The 18,808-nt window shown below is 46.5% G+C and overlaps 1 protein-coding gene across 1 annotated transcript in view; it reads right to left on the bottom strand.

Moving 5' to 3' along the window:
• The window catches only part of col24a1 (collagen type XXIV alpha 1), a 317,299-nt gene that overhangs the window by 119,118 nt on the left and 179,373 nt on the right, over positions 1-18,808 (bottom strand). The window contains exons 18-21 of the mRNA XM_080195089.1: positions 18,102-18,155; positions 15,723-15,776; positions 5,993-6,046; positions 3,777-3,830 (exon numbers count right to left, since the gene is read on the bottom strand). Of these exons, the coding sequence (XP_080051215.1) occupies positions 3,777-3,830; positions 5,993-6,046; positions 15,723-15,776; positions 18,102-18,155 (216 nt within the window). The remainder of the gene's footprint in view (positions 1-3,776; positions 3,831-5,992; positions 6,047-15,722; positions 15,777-18,101; positions 18,156-18,808) is intronic.

Raw genomic sequence — 18,808 nt, 5'->3', positions numbered from 1 at the left:
ACAAGATGGTAAGAGGGTTAGATAGGGTGGACAGTGAGAGCCTTCTTCCTCGGATGGTGATGGCTAACTCGAGGGGACATAGCTTTAAATTAAGGGGTGGTAATTATAGGACGGATGTCAGAGGTAGGTTCTTTACTCAGAGGGTAGTAAGGGCGTGGAATGCCCTGCCCGCAGCAGTTGTGAACTCGCCAACTAAGGGCGTTCAAATGGTCAGTGGATAGGCATATGGATAACATTGGAATAGTTTAGGTTAGAGGGTCGTTAGATTGGTTCCACAGGTCGGCGCAACATCGAGGGCCGAAGGGCCTGTACTGCGCTGGAATGTTCTATGTTCTACAGTTATATACTGCAGACATCAGAATAAATGGCATGGTCAGGAAATCTAGCGGGAACAATAACGGCAGGACTTTATTAATATGTAAAGTGACCATTGAATACAGGGTGTACAACTGGAGCAAAACCTTCCTCCTTTAATATTCCATTCCCTGTCCAATAAAGGCTAACATTTAATTTGCCTTCCCAATTATTTGCTGTATCTGTACGCTGACCTTTTGTGATTTAGGTACAAGGACACCCAAACCACACCCCACTTCCCCCTCCCACCCCGGCAACATTTTGCAGTTTCTCTCCATTGTAATAATATTCTGCTTTTCTGTTCTTCCTGCCAAGTCTCACATTTTCCCTTAGTCAATACTCCACCTGCCGCACTGTTACCCACCGACGTAACCTATCTAATATCCCTGTGCAGACAGGGTGACCCCTTTGCGTGGAACATCTCTGGTCAGCTCCTGGGTTGTAATTTTAACCCTGCACCTTGCTCTCTTACCGACATCTTCATCCTTGGTCTGCTGGAGTGTCCCACTGACACTCACGTTGCTCCGTTAGGAAATAGTCGGGGAATCAAAGGGTAGTCAGAGGACTGTCGTGTATGGTTGGGCCGGAGGTGTAATCAGATCAGGTCATGAGAACGTTTGGGAGTTTGGAGAGTCGGCAGTTCAGGAAGGGAGTTGGGTATTGGGGTCGGTGGTCGGATCAATTGGAAAGTTGGAGGATGGATCGGGAAGTCAATTGTGTAGTTATCCAGGTGTTAGACATGGTTTTTTCTGTGAAATGTCTGGGTCTCAGTAACTGTCCAAACTCTGTGACCACAGCCTCAGAGTTGGAGAGTTTCCCGAAAGGTTCTGGGGGAGATGACTCTGTCTAATGCCTGCTCTGTGCTGAAAATTGTTTCATTTATACAAGATAAAGTTGTTTCAAGTGCTTGCAGTTTCTGCTATGAATAGTAAAGGGTTTACATAAGAAATAGGAAATAGGAGCAGGAGTAGGCCATCTAGCCCTTCGAGCCTGCCCCGCCATTCAATAAGATCATGGCTGATCTGTTGTGGCTCAGTTCCACTTTCCCGCCCTCTCCCCATAACCCTTAATCCCCTCTCTTATCAAGAACCCATCAACCCGCTTCTTAAATATATTTAGCGAGGCAGCCTCCACCACTTCAACGGGCAGAGAATTCCAGAGATTCACCACCCTTTGAGTGAAGAAGTTCCTCCTCAACTCCGTTCTAAACCGCCTCCCCTTTATCTTGAGGCTGTGCCCCCTAGTCCTACTGTCCTTTCTGAGCAGGAAGAGTCTCTCCACCTCTATCCTATCCATCCCATTCATCATCTTATACGCCTCAATGAGATCTCCCCTCATTCTTCTAAACTCTAACGAGTACAAGCCTAGTTTATTCAGCCTCTCCTCATAGCTCAATCCCCTCAACTCCGGTATCAGCCTAGTAAACCTCCTCTGCACTCCCTCCAGGGCCAAAATATCCTTGCGCAGGTGCGGCGCCCAAAACTGCACACAGTACTCCAGCTGCGGCCTCACCAATGCCCTATACAGCCGCAGCAAGACCTCCCTACTTTTATATTCAATAAAGGATTTGGAGGATTGACACTTCCATTATCCTGCAGGAAAAGTAAGTTTTTTTCAATCAAGTACAAAGTTATCAATGAACTTCTGTTGTTTTTGAAGCATTTTCTTTGTGTATCTTACCATCACTGAGGATTCATTGGTTCCATGAGAGGTGACCTCATTGAAACATACAGGAGTGCCCCAGGGGTCGGTGCTGGGGCCTCAGCTATTTACCATTTATATAGATCATCTGGAGGAGGGAACCGAGTGTAGGGTGTCGAAATTTGCTGATGACACCAAGATTGGTGGAACGGCAAATTGCACGGAAGTTGTGGAGAGTCTGCAGAAGGATCTAGATAGGCTGGGCAAATGGGCCAGGAAATGGCAAATGGAATTTAATGTTGGCAAATGTGAGGTTGTCCACTTTGGTAGGAATAATGGTAGGAAGGATTATTACTTACGTGGCGAAAAACTGCAGCATGCGACGGTGCAGAGGGACCTCGGGGTCCTTGTGCATGAGTCGCAAAAACCCAGCCTGCAGGTGCAGCAGGTGGTCAGGAAGGCGAATGGGATGCTGGCCTTCATAGCGAGGGGGATTGAATATAAAAGTAGGGAGGTCTTGCTGCAGCTGTATAGGGCACTGGTGAGGCCGCAGCTGGAGTACAGTGTGCAGTTTTGGGCGCCGTACTTACGCAAGGATATTTTGGCCTTGGAGGGAGTGCAGAGGAGGTTTACTAGGCTGATGCTGGAGTTGAGGGGGTTGAGCATGAGGAGAGGCTGAATAAATTAGGCTTGTACTCGTTAGAGTTTAGAAGAATGAGGGGAGATCTCATTGAGACGTATAAGATGATGAATGGGATGGATAGGATAGAGGTGGAGAGGCTCTTCCCACTCAAAGGACAGTAGGACTAGGGGGCACAGCCTCAAGATAAAGGGGGGGCGGTTTAGAACGGAGTTGAGGAGGAACTTCTTCACTCAAAGGGTGGTGAATCTCTGGAATTCTCTGCCCGTTGAAGTGGTGGAGGCTACCTCGCTAAATATTTTTAAGACGCGGGTTGATGGGTTTTTGATAAGAGAGGGGATTAAGGGTTATGGGGAGAGGGCGGGAATGTGGAACTGATCCACGACAGATCAGCCATGATCTTATTGAATGGCGGGGCAGGCTCGAAGGGCTAGATGGCCTACTCCTGCTCCTATTTCTTATGTTCTTATGTTCTTAGGACCCTTAAGGGGCTTGACAGAGTGAATGCTGGAAGGATGTTTCCCTTCACGGGAGACCAGGGGGCACAGTCTCAGGATAAAGGGGTGCCAATTTAAAACTGAGTTGAGGAGGAATTTCTTGTCTTATAGGGCTGTGAGTCTTTGGAACTCTTTGCCACAGAGAGCTGTGGGGGGGGTAGAGTCACTGTGTATCTTTAAGGCTGGGATAGATAGAATTTTGATCAGTAACGGAATCGAGTGTTACAGGAAAGTGGACGTGAGGAATTTTGGATCAGTCATGATCCCACTGAATGGTGGAGCAGGCTCGAGGGGCCAAATGGCCCACTCCTGTTTCTATTTGTCGTGGTCTTAACAGAGTGCAGTGGGTGAGTGAGAAAATCCTGTCCTTGTAGCCAGCTCTTCTCCAACCAGGCTGGGAAATGTCCCAATTCCTACTCCATTCCTGGAGGGGGGAGAAACTCCAGCCCACAAATATAAATCTTTCTTCCAGTAACAGACTTAATGAAACACATGAGGAAATAATCCTTGATCGGAACATGAATTGTTCAATCTCCTTGACTAATTGGACTTTCGGGGAATGTGCAGTTTGGGACATGAACATTTTATTGATCATTCTCTGGGGGGGGGGGCGGGGGAGGGCGGGGTGGTGTTTGCTTGCTTACCTCTTCTCCCTTTGGTCCCTGTGGTCCTGGTGGCCCCCTGTCACCTGGAGTTCCCTGAACAGTTCCAAACGCAAACACAAAACACATTAATGTTATTATAAAAAAAACGCTGCATCAGGCTTAGCAAATTAAAACTGACTTCTCGGAGTGGAATTCTAAAAGTAGATTCTTTCTTCAGAATGTAAACATACTTTTGTCAGCATCTGTGGAGAGAGAATAGAGCCAATGGGGTGGCACAGTGGGTTAGCACGGATGCCTCACCGCGCCAGGGACCCGGGTTCGATTCCCGGCTCGGGTCACTGTCTGTGTGGAGTTTGCACATTCTCCCCATATCTGCGTGGGTTTCCTCCGGGTGCTCCGGTTTCCTCCCACAATCTGAAAGGCGCGCTGGTTAGGTACATTGGCCGTGCTAAATTGACCCTTAGTGTACCTGAAGAGGTGCCAGAGTGTGGCGACTAGGGGATTTTCACAGTAACTTCATTGCTGTGTTAATGTAAGCCTACTTGTGACACTAATAAATAAACTTTAAGCTAAACTCTCTACAGATGCTGTCAGACTTGCTGAGATTGCCCAGCATTCTCTGTATTTGTTTCAGGTTCCAGTATCTGCAGTATTTTGCCTTTATCTCTAACTTTTTTTGTGTTTTTGGGTCACATATAACAACATATCGTTAAAAACAAATACTGAATCTGAAACCTATGACACAGAATTTCAATGACAGATACTCTGCCTGTTAACGTGGGCTAACCTCACTGTTGATAGAACACATGTGACTTCTCTGGGTGTCTTATTGCAGTTGTACGAGGTCTCGGTGAGAGCTCAGCCAGGGTATTGTGCAGAGTTTTGGTTTCCTTATTAAGATGGGCTAACCTCACTGTTGGTAGATTTGAGGGCATTGTGGATTCAGATATTTTTCATTTTCAGTGTCTCCGTGCAAAATGAAGGAAGGTCTTTGGCAACGACTGTTGCTACGCATAGTAAGACCCGGAATCCAAGTCCCACTCCATGATTTGATGGCGAAGGAAACTGCATTCACAACAAAGGCAAAGAGGTCCTTTATCCACCTGCAGGTCCTTCTGGTGTACAATGGCAGGGAGCAAGATCTGGAGAGGTGACTGATCAACTGTGTAATGGAAAGAATTTTGGTGCTATCCATAGATCTGGACCACAGAATCCATGTAAAGTGCACGTTGCCACAACAACTCAGACTTCTGGCGATGAGGGGGGAGTTGTTGGCTTAGTTGGCTGGATGGCCAAGTGTATCAGATTGATGTCAATCGCATGGGGTGGATTTGGGAACTGTTTCCTTGCCTGACTCCTGGTGGAGGTCATGGTGCTGTGCGTGACTTGCCTTCATCCCAAGAAGCGAGGGAGGGTAAAATTGGAGAATTCCCTCCTAGCCTCGCACAATAACTGGCCATCGGAAGGGAAAAGCAAAGTGAGGATTGGTAACTCTGGCCAAATGGAGTTGTAGAAGCAGAGAAAATCGGAGTAGATCAAAGCTAAAAGCAAAACCCTGCGGAGGCTGCAACTAACAGGAGTAGATCCTTTAGCTTTTCAAACTTACTCCCCATGATCACGGCTCTTCCCAAATCCCTTGACACAGGCCAGAATTCTCGGCCACTCGCCCCACTGCCACTCCCAGCCTGAGGGCAGTTGAGAGTCAACCATATTTCTGTGGTTCTGGAGTCACATGTAGGCCAGACCAGGTAAGGGTGGCAGATTTCCTTCCCCAAAGGATATTAGTGAACCAGATGGGTTTTCCCGACAATCAACAACGGTTTCATGGTCATCAGTAGATTCTTAATTCCAGATTTTTTAAATTGAATTCAATTTCCACCATCTGCCCTGGTGGGATTCGAACCAATGTCCCCAGAACATTAGCTTGGCCATCGCCTGCCCATGAGGAGGGTGGCAAACCTGTGGAATTCTTTCTCACAGAAGGCTGTGGAGTCCAAGTCACTGAATATATTTAAGAAAGAGTTAATTTTTTAGATTGTAATAGCGTTAAGAGATATGGAGGGAAAGTGGGAATATGGCATTGAGGTAGAGACATGATCATAATGAATGGTGCAGCAGGCTTGAAGGGCCAAATGGCCTACTCCTGTTGAGGTTCTATGCTTCTATTTCATTTTCTCGCTTTGGAAACTGCCTGACCGCCTGAAAATTTCCTATTTTTTATTGAAAAACAGGTGAGGTTTATTTTACCAACTTACCTTTGTGCCCTGTGGTCCGTTTGGGCCTGGTAAACCAATGTCTCCTGGGAAACCCTAAAACAAACAGGGAAAAAGAGAATTGCTGAAAAAGGATACATGCTACCAAAGTTTTTCACCTTGTACTCATCAGGACAGCTCGCAAGATAAATCAAAGAATAAAGGGAAGAACAATTTATACCGCTTGAGAAGAGAGCTGATTGGTTGGCAAGTGGACTCTAGTTGATAGACGCGTTGCCATGACGAATGCAGCAAAGAACATTTACTTACCAACTGTTAATGGTAAAAACGATCAAGACTACCATTAGAATGCATCAGAAATATAGAATCATAGAAATCCTACAGTACAGAAAGAGGCCATTCGGCCCATCAAGTCTGCACTGACCACAATCCCACCCAGGCCCTACCCCCATATTCCTAGATATTTTACCCACTAATCCCTCTAACCTACGCATTTCAGGACACTAAGGGGCAATTTTAGCATGGCCAATCAACCTAACCCACACATCTTTGGACTGTGGGACAAAACCCACACAGACACGAGGAGAATGTGCAAACTCCACACAGACAGTGACCCAAGCCGGGAATCGAACCCAGGTCCCTGGGGCTGTGAAGTAGCAGTGCTAACCACTGTGCTACCGTGCCGCCCAAATAATATAGTTTATTTTAACATGCGTTCTACACTTCACTGAACTTCAGCAAAGTCCTCACCAGAGTTACATAATGAGGACAACTAACACAAGCTGGCATTGTTTTCACTCGAAAATCAAGAGGTGATATAATTGGAGTGCTTTAGAGATTTGGTAGGGTAGAGGGAGAGAGAGAGAAACAATAGCCGGAGTTCTCCGGTTCGCACGCCCTACTACCGCTGCCAGCGAGAACGGAGAATCCCAGCCAAAACTCCATTCACTGCAGCGGGACTGGAGAATCCTGGCTGTGGGAGAGGTCAGCGAATCCCAGGCAGGGGCGAGGTCAGAGAATCCCGAGACTAATTCATCCAGTTGGTGAGTTTAGAGGGGCAAGAAGCTTAAAATTCCAGCTGGACCGTTTGGGATGATGCCATGCCAACGGGATTGGGAATCTGGAACCCGCTCCCCGCAAAAAACTGTGGACGCTGGAAGTCAACTGAAAATATTGAAACTGAGGTTGAAAGGTGTGTGTGGTGGAATCAAGGTGAAAAGATAGTGTTAAGTTACAGATCATCAGAGATTGAATTTTATTTGCGTGCGGCCTCAACCGGAGGGGCTGAATGGCCTCCTGCTATCCCTGCATTTTCAGCAAAGCGGTTTTGGAAGGCAATGCATTGAGCTGGATAATGCCCTCTGATCAAACTCTGGAGCCAATTCATTGGTTCTGTCTAGACTGCGGTCCTGCTGACCCAGAGTATGAATGAAGAGGCTGATACACACCACTCCTGGAACACCAGCAACTCTGCTCAAAAGCAACCCCCTCTGATCTGAGTCAACCTCTGCGTTCGCAGTGGAAACGAGGAAGGAACTTCTGACACCAAGCTAGGCAGCTAAAACCCGAGCGTTGACCCAGCTCGAACGTACAAGATGCTTTTCAAAGTATCCAAAGACCTGGAAGCATTTGAGAAAGATCTGGAAGTGTTTAATTGCCGACCTCTCTACTTTAAACAGTCAGATAAACACATTGGTACACGTGTGTGCGGAACACACAAATTATTCCCAAACATCATCCACAAAAAGCTTTTCTTTTCCTTTTAACTTTACTGATAAGAGATTATTTAATCATCCGCCATGTGAATCTCAGAGATTACAGGCATTGAATTAGGCAGCCTTGGAGGAGATCGTTTGGTCTATCTACAAAAGTGCTGCTATCCCACCCCGGTGTAGTCCCACAAAGTTTTCAATTTCAAGTGTACCCCGTTTTCGATAACTGAATCTGCTTCCAGCATCCTTAACGGCAAGTGGAGTGTTGGCATTTATTGCTAAAGGAATGGAATATAAAAGTAATGAAGTGTTGCTGCTCCTGTACAAAGCATTAGTGAGATCACACTCAGAATATTGTGAACGGTTTCGGTGCCCTCACTTGAGTAGTTGCCTTGGAGGCAGTTCAGAGGAGGTTCCGGAGATGAGGTGTCTGTTTTATAAAAGAGATTGGGCAGTTTAGGCCGATACTCTCTGGAGTTTAGAAGAATGAAAGGAGATTGAATTGAGGTCAACGAGATGATAAGGGGGATTGACAAAGTAGAGGTGGAGAGGATGATTCCTCTTATGAGGCAATATAGAAATGGCTGTCAAAGTTTTAGGATAAAGGGTGGCAGATTTACAACAGAGATGAGAAGTTACTTCTCTCAAAGGGTGGTGAGTCTGTGGAGTTCACTACCCCAGGGTGCGGTGGTTGTTGGGACTTTGAGTAAAGTTAAAGAAGGGGTGGGCAGGTTTTTAATCGGTAAGGGTTTGAACCTCAATTGAGGTTGAGGTGAAATCAGCCATGATTATATTAAATGGCGGAGCAGGCTCGAGGAGCTGAATTGTTGACTCCTGCTCTTAGTTCTTATGAATCTTATGAAAGGCATTGTGTTGCAGAAGAAAGAACATAGAAAATTCCAGCACAGGAACAGGCCCTTCGGTCCTCCAAGCCTGCACCGACCATGCTGCCCGACTTAACTAAAACCCCCTACCCTTCCGAGGACCATATCCCTCTATTCTCATCCTATTCATGTACTTGTCAAGACGCCCCTTAAAAGTCACTACTGTATCCGCTTCCACTGCCTCCCCCGGCAGCGAGTTCCAGGCACCCACCACCCTCTGTGTAAAAAATCTGAGACAATTCTTCCTTTTATAATGATGTGATCAATATATTTGCTGGAACATATTGTGTAGAACTTGTGTTGAGCAAGGGGACAATGTATTCCTCACCTCGACCAGCAAAAAGCTACAGGGATAAGTGGATGTGGGCACGTGTTAATGTTTCCATTCTGACCCCTCATTCCTCCTTTGCTCTCACACCCTGGAGATAAGCCTCTGGTGTACGATGTAAAACATCTGAACCAGAGTTTAGGAATGACTCACTTTACTTCAAAGGAATTCAACGTAGGCGAACTCGATTTGAAATTCAGAATTACAATCGGAAATGCAAATCTCCTTCAGCTTTTCTTTGTAGGATTATCAGGCTGGTTTTATGTTACTCCAGCTTTGTGACATTCTTTCTTTTGTACGCAAGCATTTCCCTACTTCCAGGAATTTCAAAGCAATCGTGAAGTAAATACGATTGTTTAAATTATCGCTAACCTCTGACTATTTAGACCCCACATTACGGGCGTGCCAGGTGCTGTTTCCACGCGGGGAGGCTGCTAATTTACAGGGTGTCTCTCTAGACTGTTCTATCAGCTACACTTGCAATGGGTCTTTATATATCAGACCATGCTACTCTGCAGTCCCATGTTAAGCCTTTCTCTGCTCAGCACCTTTACATTCCAATAACAGGTTCACGTACATCACAACATCCCCCCTTTCATTTCAGAGGGAAACTTTCCTCCCTTCTAATGGGCTATTCCGAGAGAATGTCTTACCTCGTGTCCCTGTTCCTCATTTCCAGTAAATTCAGTCAGTTTGGAGATTGAGAGTCCTTCCACATTTCGGGCTGTCAGATTTGCTGGAGTGGTAGTTGTTTCTGGCTCCATTTGATTCACTTTTTTGCGCTCCTTCAAATCGCGGATCTCTTCATGAACAACTCATCTGCTTTTATCTGACACCGTGGATCTGTCTGGTTCCTTCCGAGGGGGGAACGTGCACTCTGTTCATCCCTAGAGTGGACTCAGGTTTTCTTTCTCTGTTGCCTCCGCCATGTTCTTGAAGCCTGTTTACGTTTCACAAACGGAATCTTCATTCCCATTTGCCATCTTATTTTCCAACCATTTTGCCGGGTGATGAACCTTTTCATTCAGCTCAGCCTTTTCTGCTCCTTATCCCTAGGGCTCACTCAAATCTCTTTCAATTCTTTTCTTAGGTACACACCATTCTAGTTAGGCTTCAGTCTCCCATACCTTGTGATACTGTTCTGGGTTCATGCATTTAGCTGTCACCCTTCATAGAAAGATAGAAATTAGCAGCAGGAGTAGGCCATTCGGCCCTTTGAGCCTACTCTGCTATTCTGCACCACCGCCAATCGCCATGGTATTATTGGCATTGGTCATCACTTCCAATCCCATCTCTGCACACCTTGTTCTAATATGATGCATGGTGATGTCTTGGTGTTGAGAAACTTCAAGCATGAACAGATTATCACCAGCTTCAAACCATTTACAGATCCCAGGTTACTGGCAGTGTGATGCTGATTCCATGTAGTTGGGTTGCTTACTGACAGAGTGTCTTTTCTACCAGAGCCTCTTACCATGTGACTCTATACATCATACCCATACTATTCTCCAGTTCCATGTTCACCCTTGTTCTGCTCAGCACTATTACACCACAATAGCAGCTGGCACATTATCACAACAACTCTATCAGGTCAGCCCTCAGCCTGTTCTAGCCCTTTCCCGTTCAATCTTTCTTGATCGTTATAACCTCACAGTTATGGGAGCATTCTTCTAAATCATTTTTACATGAAATCCATAGGGTGGAGTTAAGATGCAGATAAACCCTGACCTAACTGAATAGCGGAACAGCTGGATGAACTTAATGGACATTACATTAGGGGAGGCAGTAGCGTATTGATATTGTCGCTGCACCATTAACCTAGAGGTTAATCCTCAGGGGACCCAGGTTCAAATCCTGCCATCGTAGATGCTGAAATTTGAATTCAATAAGAATTTGGAATTAAAAGTCTAATGATGGCCATAAAATCATTGGTGATTGTCGTAAACATCCATCTGGTTCACCAATATCCTTTAGGGAAGGAAATCTGCTGTCTTTACTTGGTCTGGCCTATATGTGACTCCAGAGTCACAGCAATGGGGTTGACTCTCAATTGTCCTCTGAGATGGGCAATAAATGCTGGTCCAACCAGCAATGCCCACATCCCATGAACAGGTGTGGGCACCGCTGCTAAGGCCAGAATTTAGTGTCCATCCCTAACTGTCCTTGAGTAAGTGACGACGAGTCACCATTTTGAATACAAGTAAATGATTTGCTTGGTCATTCTATAGGGAATTAAGAGTCAGCCACATTGCTGTGGATCTGGAGTCACAGGGAGGTTAGACTGGGTAAGGACGGCAGATTTCCTTCCCTAACGGACATTAGTGAACCAGTTGGGTGTTTACAACAATCCAATAATTTCATGGCCACCACCACTGACACGAGCTTTTTATTTGGTTTAATTTAATGTAATTAAAATTGCCCTTAGCTACCATGGTGGGATTTGAACCTGTGTCTCAAGTTCTTTAGATGTGGAGATGCCAGCGTTGGACTGGGGTAAACACAGTAAGAAGTCTGACGACACCAGGTTAAAGTCCAACAGGTTTATTTAATAGTAAACCCACAAGCTTTCAGGGTTTGCTCCCAAACCCCCGAAAATACATTTGGGGCAAACCCTGAAAGCTTGTGGTGTTTACTGTCAAATAAACCTGTTGGACTTTAACCTGGTGTCATGAGACTTCTCAAGGTCTTTAGATCAGAGCTCTGAATGATGAGTCCGGGAACATAATTTCTCTGCCACAATACGCCCAGTTTAATCGTAGGTACTAATAGAACAAAGAACAAACAAAGAACAACACAGCACGGGAAACAGGCCCTTCAGCCCAACGAGCCTGCGCCACCGTTTTAACATTGGGAGTGCCCTCCTCTAACTATACCTTTGTCTACGCCTATTGGGGAAGATTGAGGGAAGACTAATATATAAGATGATGAATGGGATGGATAGGATAGAGGTGGAGAGACTCTTCCCGCTCAGAACATATAAGATGATGAATGGGATGGATAGGATAGAGGTGGAGAGACTCTTCCCGCTCAGAAAGGACAGTAGGACTAGGGGGCACAGCCTCAAGATAAAGGGGGGGACAGTTTAGAACAGAGTTGAGGAGGAACTTCTTCACTCAAAGGGTGGTGAATCTCTGGAATTCTCTGCCCGTTGAAGTGGTGGAGGCTGCCTTGCTAAATATTTTTAAGACGCGGGTTGATGGGTTTTTGATAAGAGAGGGGATTAAGGGTTATGGGGAGAGGGCGGGAAAGTGGAACTGAGCCACGACAGATCAGCCATGATCTTATTGAATGGCGGGGCAGGCTCGAAGGGCTAGATGGCCTACTCCTGCTCCTATTTCTTATGTTCTTATGTTCTAATTTAGGTCCGATTTGTTATACAAATAGATGGAAATATTTCACACTATATTAGATGCCACCATGTGGCTATTATCAATTCCTACATCTCGTAAAGGCAATTAAACTTCAAAACCACTCTCAGCTTGACGTACTCTCAAAGCATCTCAGCCTTTGTGAACAGTTCATTCTCTGTTGCCCTTCCAACTCATTCCTGGAAAAGACAAGATTCCCATTCGAGTTTACTCAGGCCAATTGTTAATTAACGGTTAAGATATTGCGTTGTTGGAATTCATTCCGCCAATTTTAAGAAGACGGGTATGAGTAAATGTGAGGTTTCACATTTTATCTGGAAACTTCAGGCTTTGATGAACATCTGCAACCAATCTCTTAAAGAAAAGTGCGGCTAGCAGATCCGGGAATTAACCAGAATGCTTTGTGCCGTGCATTTATTCCAGGAGTTTTATTTTATTAATTCACGGAATGCGGGTGTCACTGGCATTTATTTTCTATCCCTAGTTGCCCTTCAGAAAGTGGTGGTGAGCTGCCTTCTTCAACCTGCTGCAATCCCTGAGGTGTAGGTACACCCACAGTGCTGTTAGAGAGAGAATTCCAGGATTTTGACCCAGTGACAGTGAAGGAATGGCGATACGTTTCTAAGTCAGGATGATGAGTGACTTGGAGGGGAACCTCCAGGTGGGGGTGGTCCCAGGTATCTGCTGCTCTTGCCCTTCTAGATGGTGGAGGTTGTGGGTTTGGAAGGTGCTGCCTCGGGATCCTTGGTGAGTTCCTACAGTGCATCTTATACATGGTACACACGGCTACCACTGTTCGTCAGTAGTGGAGGGATTGAATGTTTATGGAAGGGTCAGCAATCAAGCAGGCTGCTTTATCCTGGATGGTGTCGAACTTCCTGAGTGTTGTTGGAGCTGCCCCCATCCAGGCAAGTGGGGGCTATTCCACCACACTCCTGACCTGTGCCTTGTAGATGGTGGACAGGCTTTTGGGGAGGTCAGGCCTTTGACCTGCTCTGGTAACCACAGTATTCATATGGCTAGTCCAGTTCAGTTTCTGGTCAGTGTAAAATATCTGCCTTGTACCTCTCCTTTAAACCTTACCCCTCACACCTTAAACCTGCGCCCCCTAATAATTGACTCTTCCACCCTGGGAAAAAGTTACTGACTATCTGCTCTGTGTGTCAATGCTGCCACTGTGTGTGTGTCCCTGTGTGTCACTGAGGAATTTGAAGGTGATCTAATGAACTGCTTTGTTGTGGATGACACTGAAGTTTGAGTAAAGAAACCCTCTGACAAAAAGTCACCCACACTCGAAATGTTGGCTCTGTTCTCCCTCTACAGATGCTGTCAGACCTGCTGAGATCTTCCAGTGTTCTCTGTTTTTGTGTGTTGTTGGAGATGCTCTTTCCCAGGCAAGTGGAGAGTACTCTATCACACACCTGACTGGTGCTCTGGGGAGTTAGGAGATGGTGGTGGTTGTGAAGATCTATTATATTCACACTGCTCTGTCTCTGGTGGCACAGTGGTCGGCACTGCTGCCTCACAGGGCCAGGAACCCCGGTTCAAATCCGGCCTCGGGTCGCTGTCTATGTTAGTTTGCACATTCTCCCCGTGTCTGCGTGGGTTTTCTCTGGGTGCTCCTCCTACAGTCCAAAGATGTGCGGGTTGGGTTGATTGGCTATGTTAAATTGCCCCTAGTGTCAGGGAGAATAGGGCCAAGATGGGATTGTGGTTCTTGGGCTTCTGTACTGTGATATTTATGTTCTATGATATTTAATAATAAATTATAATATTCTATGATATATATGGTATGATATTTAATAATAAACCTAAAAGAGGCCAAAGATGTGTGGGTTAGATTGATTGGCCATGCTAAATTGGGAGACTAGCGTATGGGGATAGGACCTGGGTGGGATTGTGGTCAGTGCAGACTCAGTGGGCCGAATGGCCTCCTTCTGGACTGTAGGGATTCTCTGATTCTTCACTTTTCCGCCTACTATTTAAAGTGAAATGATAACCATGAGATAACATCATTCAATAGAATCCCCGCCTCTTGTCATCAAAGTTGTGTTTGCAAAGGGCAACAGTAACAGGAGTTGTTGGAATGAATACGCAGCGAACGTTTGCCAATTGGAAGCAGAACAGAAAACTGGCTACATGTGTGCTTTCTTCAAAAAAAAATGGAAACTTTAACCCAGATCTTTCGTCGTTAAACTTAGTTCCCAAAGTGAGCTTTTGGAAAGAGCAGAACTTTAGCCTTTTCTCTGCACGTTGGCAACACAATCGTGTCTGTGAATCTTTCCAGCAAAGACAAACACCTCAGCAACACGACAGATTTATCTTCACAATCCGTATTAACAGCACTGACACAAATATCGGGCCCTGTCAGCTGAAAGGTGGGGTGATTTTATCCTGAGAAAGATTGCTTAATTCCAAATGGTTTGCTTTCTGCTGAGTATTGAGCCCGTGTTCAGCACTGGGATTTTACAACACTGAAGTGAGTAAATATTTCTACAAAAAAACAGTCTGTTACAACAGATGCCAAAACCATTGACTCTGTCTACATTTCCTGCTGCCTCGGCAAAGCAGCCAGCGTAATTAAGGACCCCACACACCTCGGACATTCTCTCTTCCATCTTCTTCCGTTGGGAAAAAGATACAAAAGTCTGAGGTCACGTACCAAATGACTCAAGAACAGCTTCTTCCCTGCTGCCGTCAGACTTTTGAATGGACCTACCTCGCATTAGGTTGATCTTTCTCGACACCCTCACTATGACTGTAACACTACATTCTGCACTCTCTCCTTTCCTTCTCTATGAACAGTATATTTTGTCTATACAGCACGCGAGAAACAATACTTTTCACTGTATGTTAATACATGGGTGAGGTTGGAGAAACCGACTTAAGGTTTTGGGCAAGAGAAATTTGAGGAAGAACTTTTCTACACAGCGTGTTGTTTTGACCTGGAACTCGTGACTTTTGAGGATGGGTGAAGCAGAGATGGTCAGAGACATCAAATGGAAATTGGATGGACACTTACAGGAAATAAACTTACTGAGCAACTGGAATAGAATGATGGAATAGGACTGATTGGCTGGTTCTGAGGAGAAGCCAGCATGGACTCGATGGGCTGAATGGCCTCTTCCTGTGCTGCAAATTGCGTGACTGATGGGAGCAAAAATCCCTGCCCTTAGACTCAGAGAATAAAGTGAGGTTGGGAATGGGATGGGAAATGGAGTTGGGATTGATAACCAGCCAAAGTCTCCTGAATAGCGGAGCGGGCCCCATGACTGCCTTCGGGCCTATTCCATTCCTCACGCTTTTGTTTTCCATGGAAACATCTTGGGATGTTTTACTGCATTAATGTCACTGGACAAACATGAATTAATGAGAGATCAGGAATATTACGAGTTAGAATTCTTTGCTTCATATTTACATACCCGACCTTGCCAAACCGAGACGAGGAATTACAGCAACGAATTACTCTGAAATCCTCACCTCGGGTCCTGGGGGACCTTGTAAGCCCTGGGGTCCGGAGTCACCCACTTTCCCCTAGGAGGAGAAGGAAACAAAGCATCAACTTTCTGATGATCAGTTACAGGAACATTCTCGGAGAAAACAATTCCCCTTTAATAAAGAGCTTTCATTCAAATATCTGAGACACTTAATCCTTTGGAGGAATAAATCATTAGTTCTGGTTCTGTGGAAACTCTGATATCTCAACAATCCACAATGACCATCCTTGCTGTCTGTCTAATGTCATTTTAATTGTCCACTAACTGTGCCACAGAATGAGACAGGTTATCTATTAAATACAAGTCACATATGGTGTGGTGGCACAGCGGTTGGCACGCCTGCCTCACCGCACCACAGCACAGGACCCGGGTTCAATTCCTGGCTTGCGTCACTGTGTGCGGACTTTGCACATTCTCCCCATGTCTGCGTGGGTTTCCTCCCACAGTCCAAAAATGTGCTGGTTAGGTTGATTGGTCATGCTAGATTGCCCCTTAGTGTCAGGGGGATTAACAGGGTAAATAGGTAGAGTTATGGGGGATAGGGCCTGGGTGGGATTGTAGATTTGATGAGTCAAACAGCCTCCTTCTGCACTGTAGGGATTCTGTGATGCTCAGTGTTCGCAAAGTACTGCACTGTCCAAGAACCTTCTGAAGTTGAGTGTTCACATTTGATAGATTTGTTCAACATCATGATAAAATGTAACCGAATGAAAAGCAGGAGCTGTTTTCAGCAGCTGGAGGGTTCAGGCTTAAAGAATGGAATTTTCCCATCCCGCCTGCCACGGGAATCGGAGCGGCTGGAACACAGCCCGTATAAAAGTCCGCTAAACTTGGGCAGGATTTTCCAGCCTTGGGATCGGAGCATGGATGGAAACTCCCGGCCAATGTAACCGGCAAAAGAACCCGGGGCAACGAGGCAAAACATTTTGCCGTGGTGAGTTGTTGTGATCTGGAATGTGCCGCCTGGAAGGGCGGTGGAAACAGATTCAATAATAACTTTCAAAAGGCAACTGGGAAGAGAGTTGAAAGGGAGGAAATTTACGCGGCTATGGGGAAAGAACAGAAGGCAATGGGGCTTGTTCAAAACCAGCACGGATACAGTGGGCCGAATGGACATCTTAGTATAATTCCATGAATTCTTTCATTGAAATCACTGCTCAATTATATTCAAGCAGTAACTCTTTGAATACACAAGCTTCTCAGGTAGCTGGTCAGATTGTTATCATTCAATCGTAGACCCACAATAAATGTGATGCCCACCTCCAGCTGTGGTCTATAGCTGAAAAAAACCATTACGGGATATTCCTCCTGTTGTAAACTTTAAAACCTTTTGTAAAGGTAGTAAAATGTACTGTAATAGTTCAAGTTTATTGATTTATGAGTGTCAGAAGTAGGCTCACATTAACACTGCAATGAAGTTACTATGAAAATGACCTAGTAGCCACACTCTGGCGCCTGTTCGGGTACACTGAGGGAGAATTTAGCATGGCCAATGCACCCTAACCAGCACGTCTTTTGGGCTGTGGGAGGAAACCGGAGCACCCGGAAGAAACCCGCGCAGACACGGGAATGTTCAAACTGCGCAAGGATATTTTGGCCTTGGAGGGAGTGCAGAGGAGGTTTACTAGGCTGATACCGGAGTTGAGGGGGTTGAGCTATGAGGAGAGGCTGAATAAACTAGGCTTGTACTCGTTAGAGTTTAGAAGAATGAGGGGAGATCTCATTGAGACGTATAAGATGATGAATGGGATGGATAGGATAGAGGTGGAAAGACTCTTCCCGCTCAAAAAAGACAGTAGGACTAGGGGGCACAGCCTCAAGATAAAGGGGGGGCGGTTCAGAACGGAGTTGAGGAGGAACTTCTTCACTCAAAGGGTGGTGAATCTCTGGAATTCTCTGCCCGTTGAAGTGGTGGAGGCTGCCTCGCTAAATATTTTTAAGAAGCGGGTTGATGGGTTTTTGATAAGAGAGGGGATTAAGGGTTATGGGGAGAGGGCGGGAAAGTGGAACTGAGCCACGACAGATCAGCCATGATCTTATTGAATGGCGGGGCAGGCTCGAAGGGCCAGATGGCCTACTCCTGCTCCTATTTCTTATGTTCTTATGTTCTTAAACTCCGCACAGACAGTGACCCAAGCCGGGAATCGAACCCGGGTCCCCTTGGGGCGGTAAGGCAGCCGTGCTATCCACTGCACCACCCTAATAAATCACTGATACACCCTCTCCTGCAACCTTTCACCAATTGTACAGCCAACGGCCTCTTGTACGAATCCCTTCTCGATTTTCCACAAGCAGTTTGCTGCTTTCTCCGGCACGTTGTGTTTGAGTGATGTGTGCTAACGAAATCGGAATGTTGGGATACCTGTGCTCCCGGTTTCCCTCTCGCTCCTGGCGGTCCTGCCAGACCAGTTGCTCCCTTAAAAAGAAAGAAAAATACAGTCCCGTCAATGCCAGCTGCACGGAGCGTTAACGTCAGCGGTTACCCTCGTTACTCACTCTCAGCTGGAACCCCGTCAAAAACAGCCAAAAATCCCGGATTGTTCCTTCAGAAATCCCGATCGGAGACAGAGTCATCATGAGCCAGGCTGGGTGTAAGGTAGTGATAGCGAGGCCCAGCCCGAGTCACTGGGAGGACGGTTCTCTGCAATGGGGGGAGATGAAGGGACCACAACTGGGACGGCAGTGAAAAGAGAAGGTGAGAGACCATGATTGTGGATGGAGAGAGTGAGGGAGGGAGAGAGGCAGGGAGGGAGGGAAGGAGGCAGGGAGGGAGGGAAGGAGGCAGGGAGGGAGGGAGAGAGGCAGGGAGGGAGGGAGAGAGGCAGGGAGGGAAAGAGAGAGGCAGGGAGGGAGGGAGAGAGGCAGGGAGGGAGGGAAGGAGGCAGGGAGGGAGGGAAGGAGGCAGGGAGGGAGGGAAGGAGGCAGGGAGGGAGGGAGAGAGGCAGGGAGGGAGGGAGAGAGGCAGGGAGAGAAAGAGAGAGGCAGGGAGGGAGGGAGAGAGGCAGGGAGGGAAAGAGAGAGGCAGGGAGGGAGGGAGAGAGGCAGGGAGGGGGGGAAGGAGGCAGGGAG

The sequence above is a fragment of the Carcharhinus amblyrhynchos genome, chromosome 9 (genome assembly GCF_965287045.1).
Source record: "Carcharhinus amblyrhynchos chromosome 9, sCarAmb.v2.hapA, whole genome shotgun sequence".
Taxonomy (NCBI): domain Eukaryota; kingdom Metazoa; phylum Chordata; class Chondrichthyes; order Carcharhiniformes; family Carcharhinidae; genus Carcharhinus; species Carcharhinus amblyrhynchos.
Note: the sequence above shows the minus strand (reverse complement) of the source record. Positions and strands in the feature narration are given on the sequence as shown.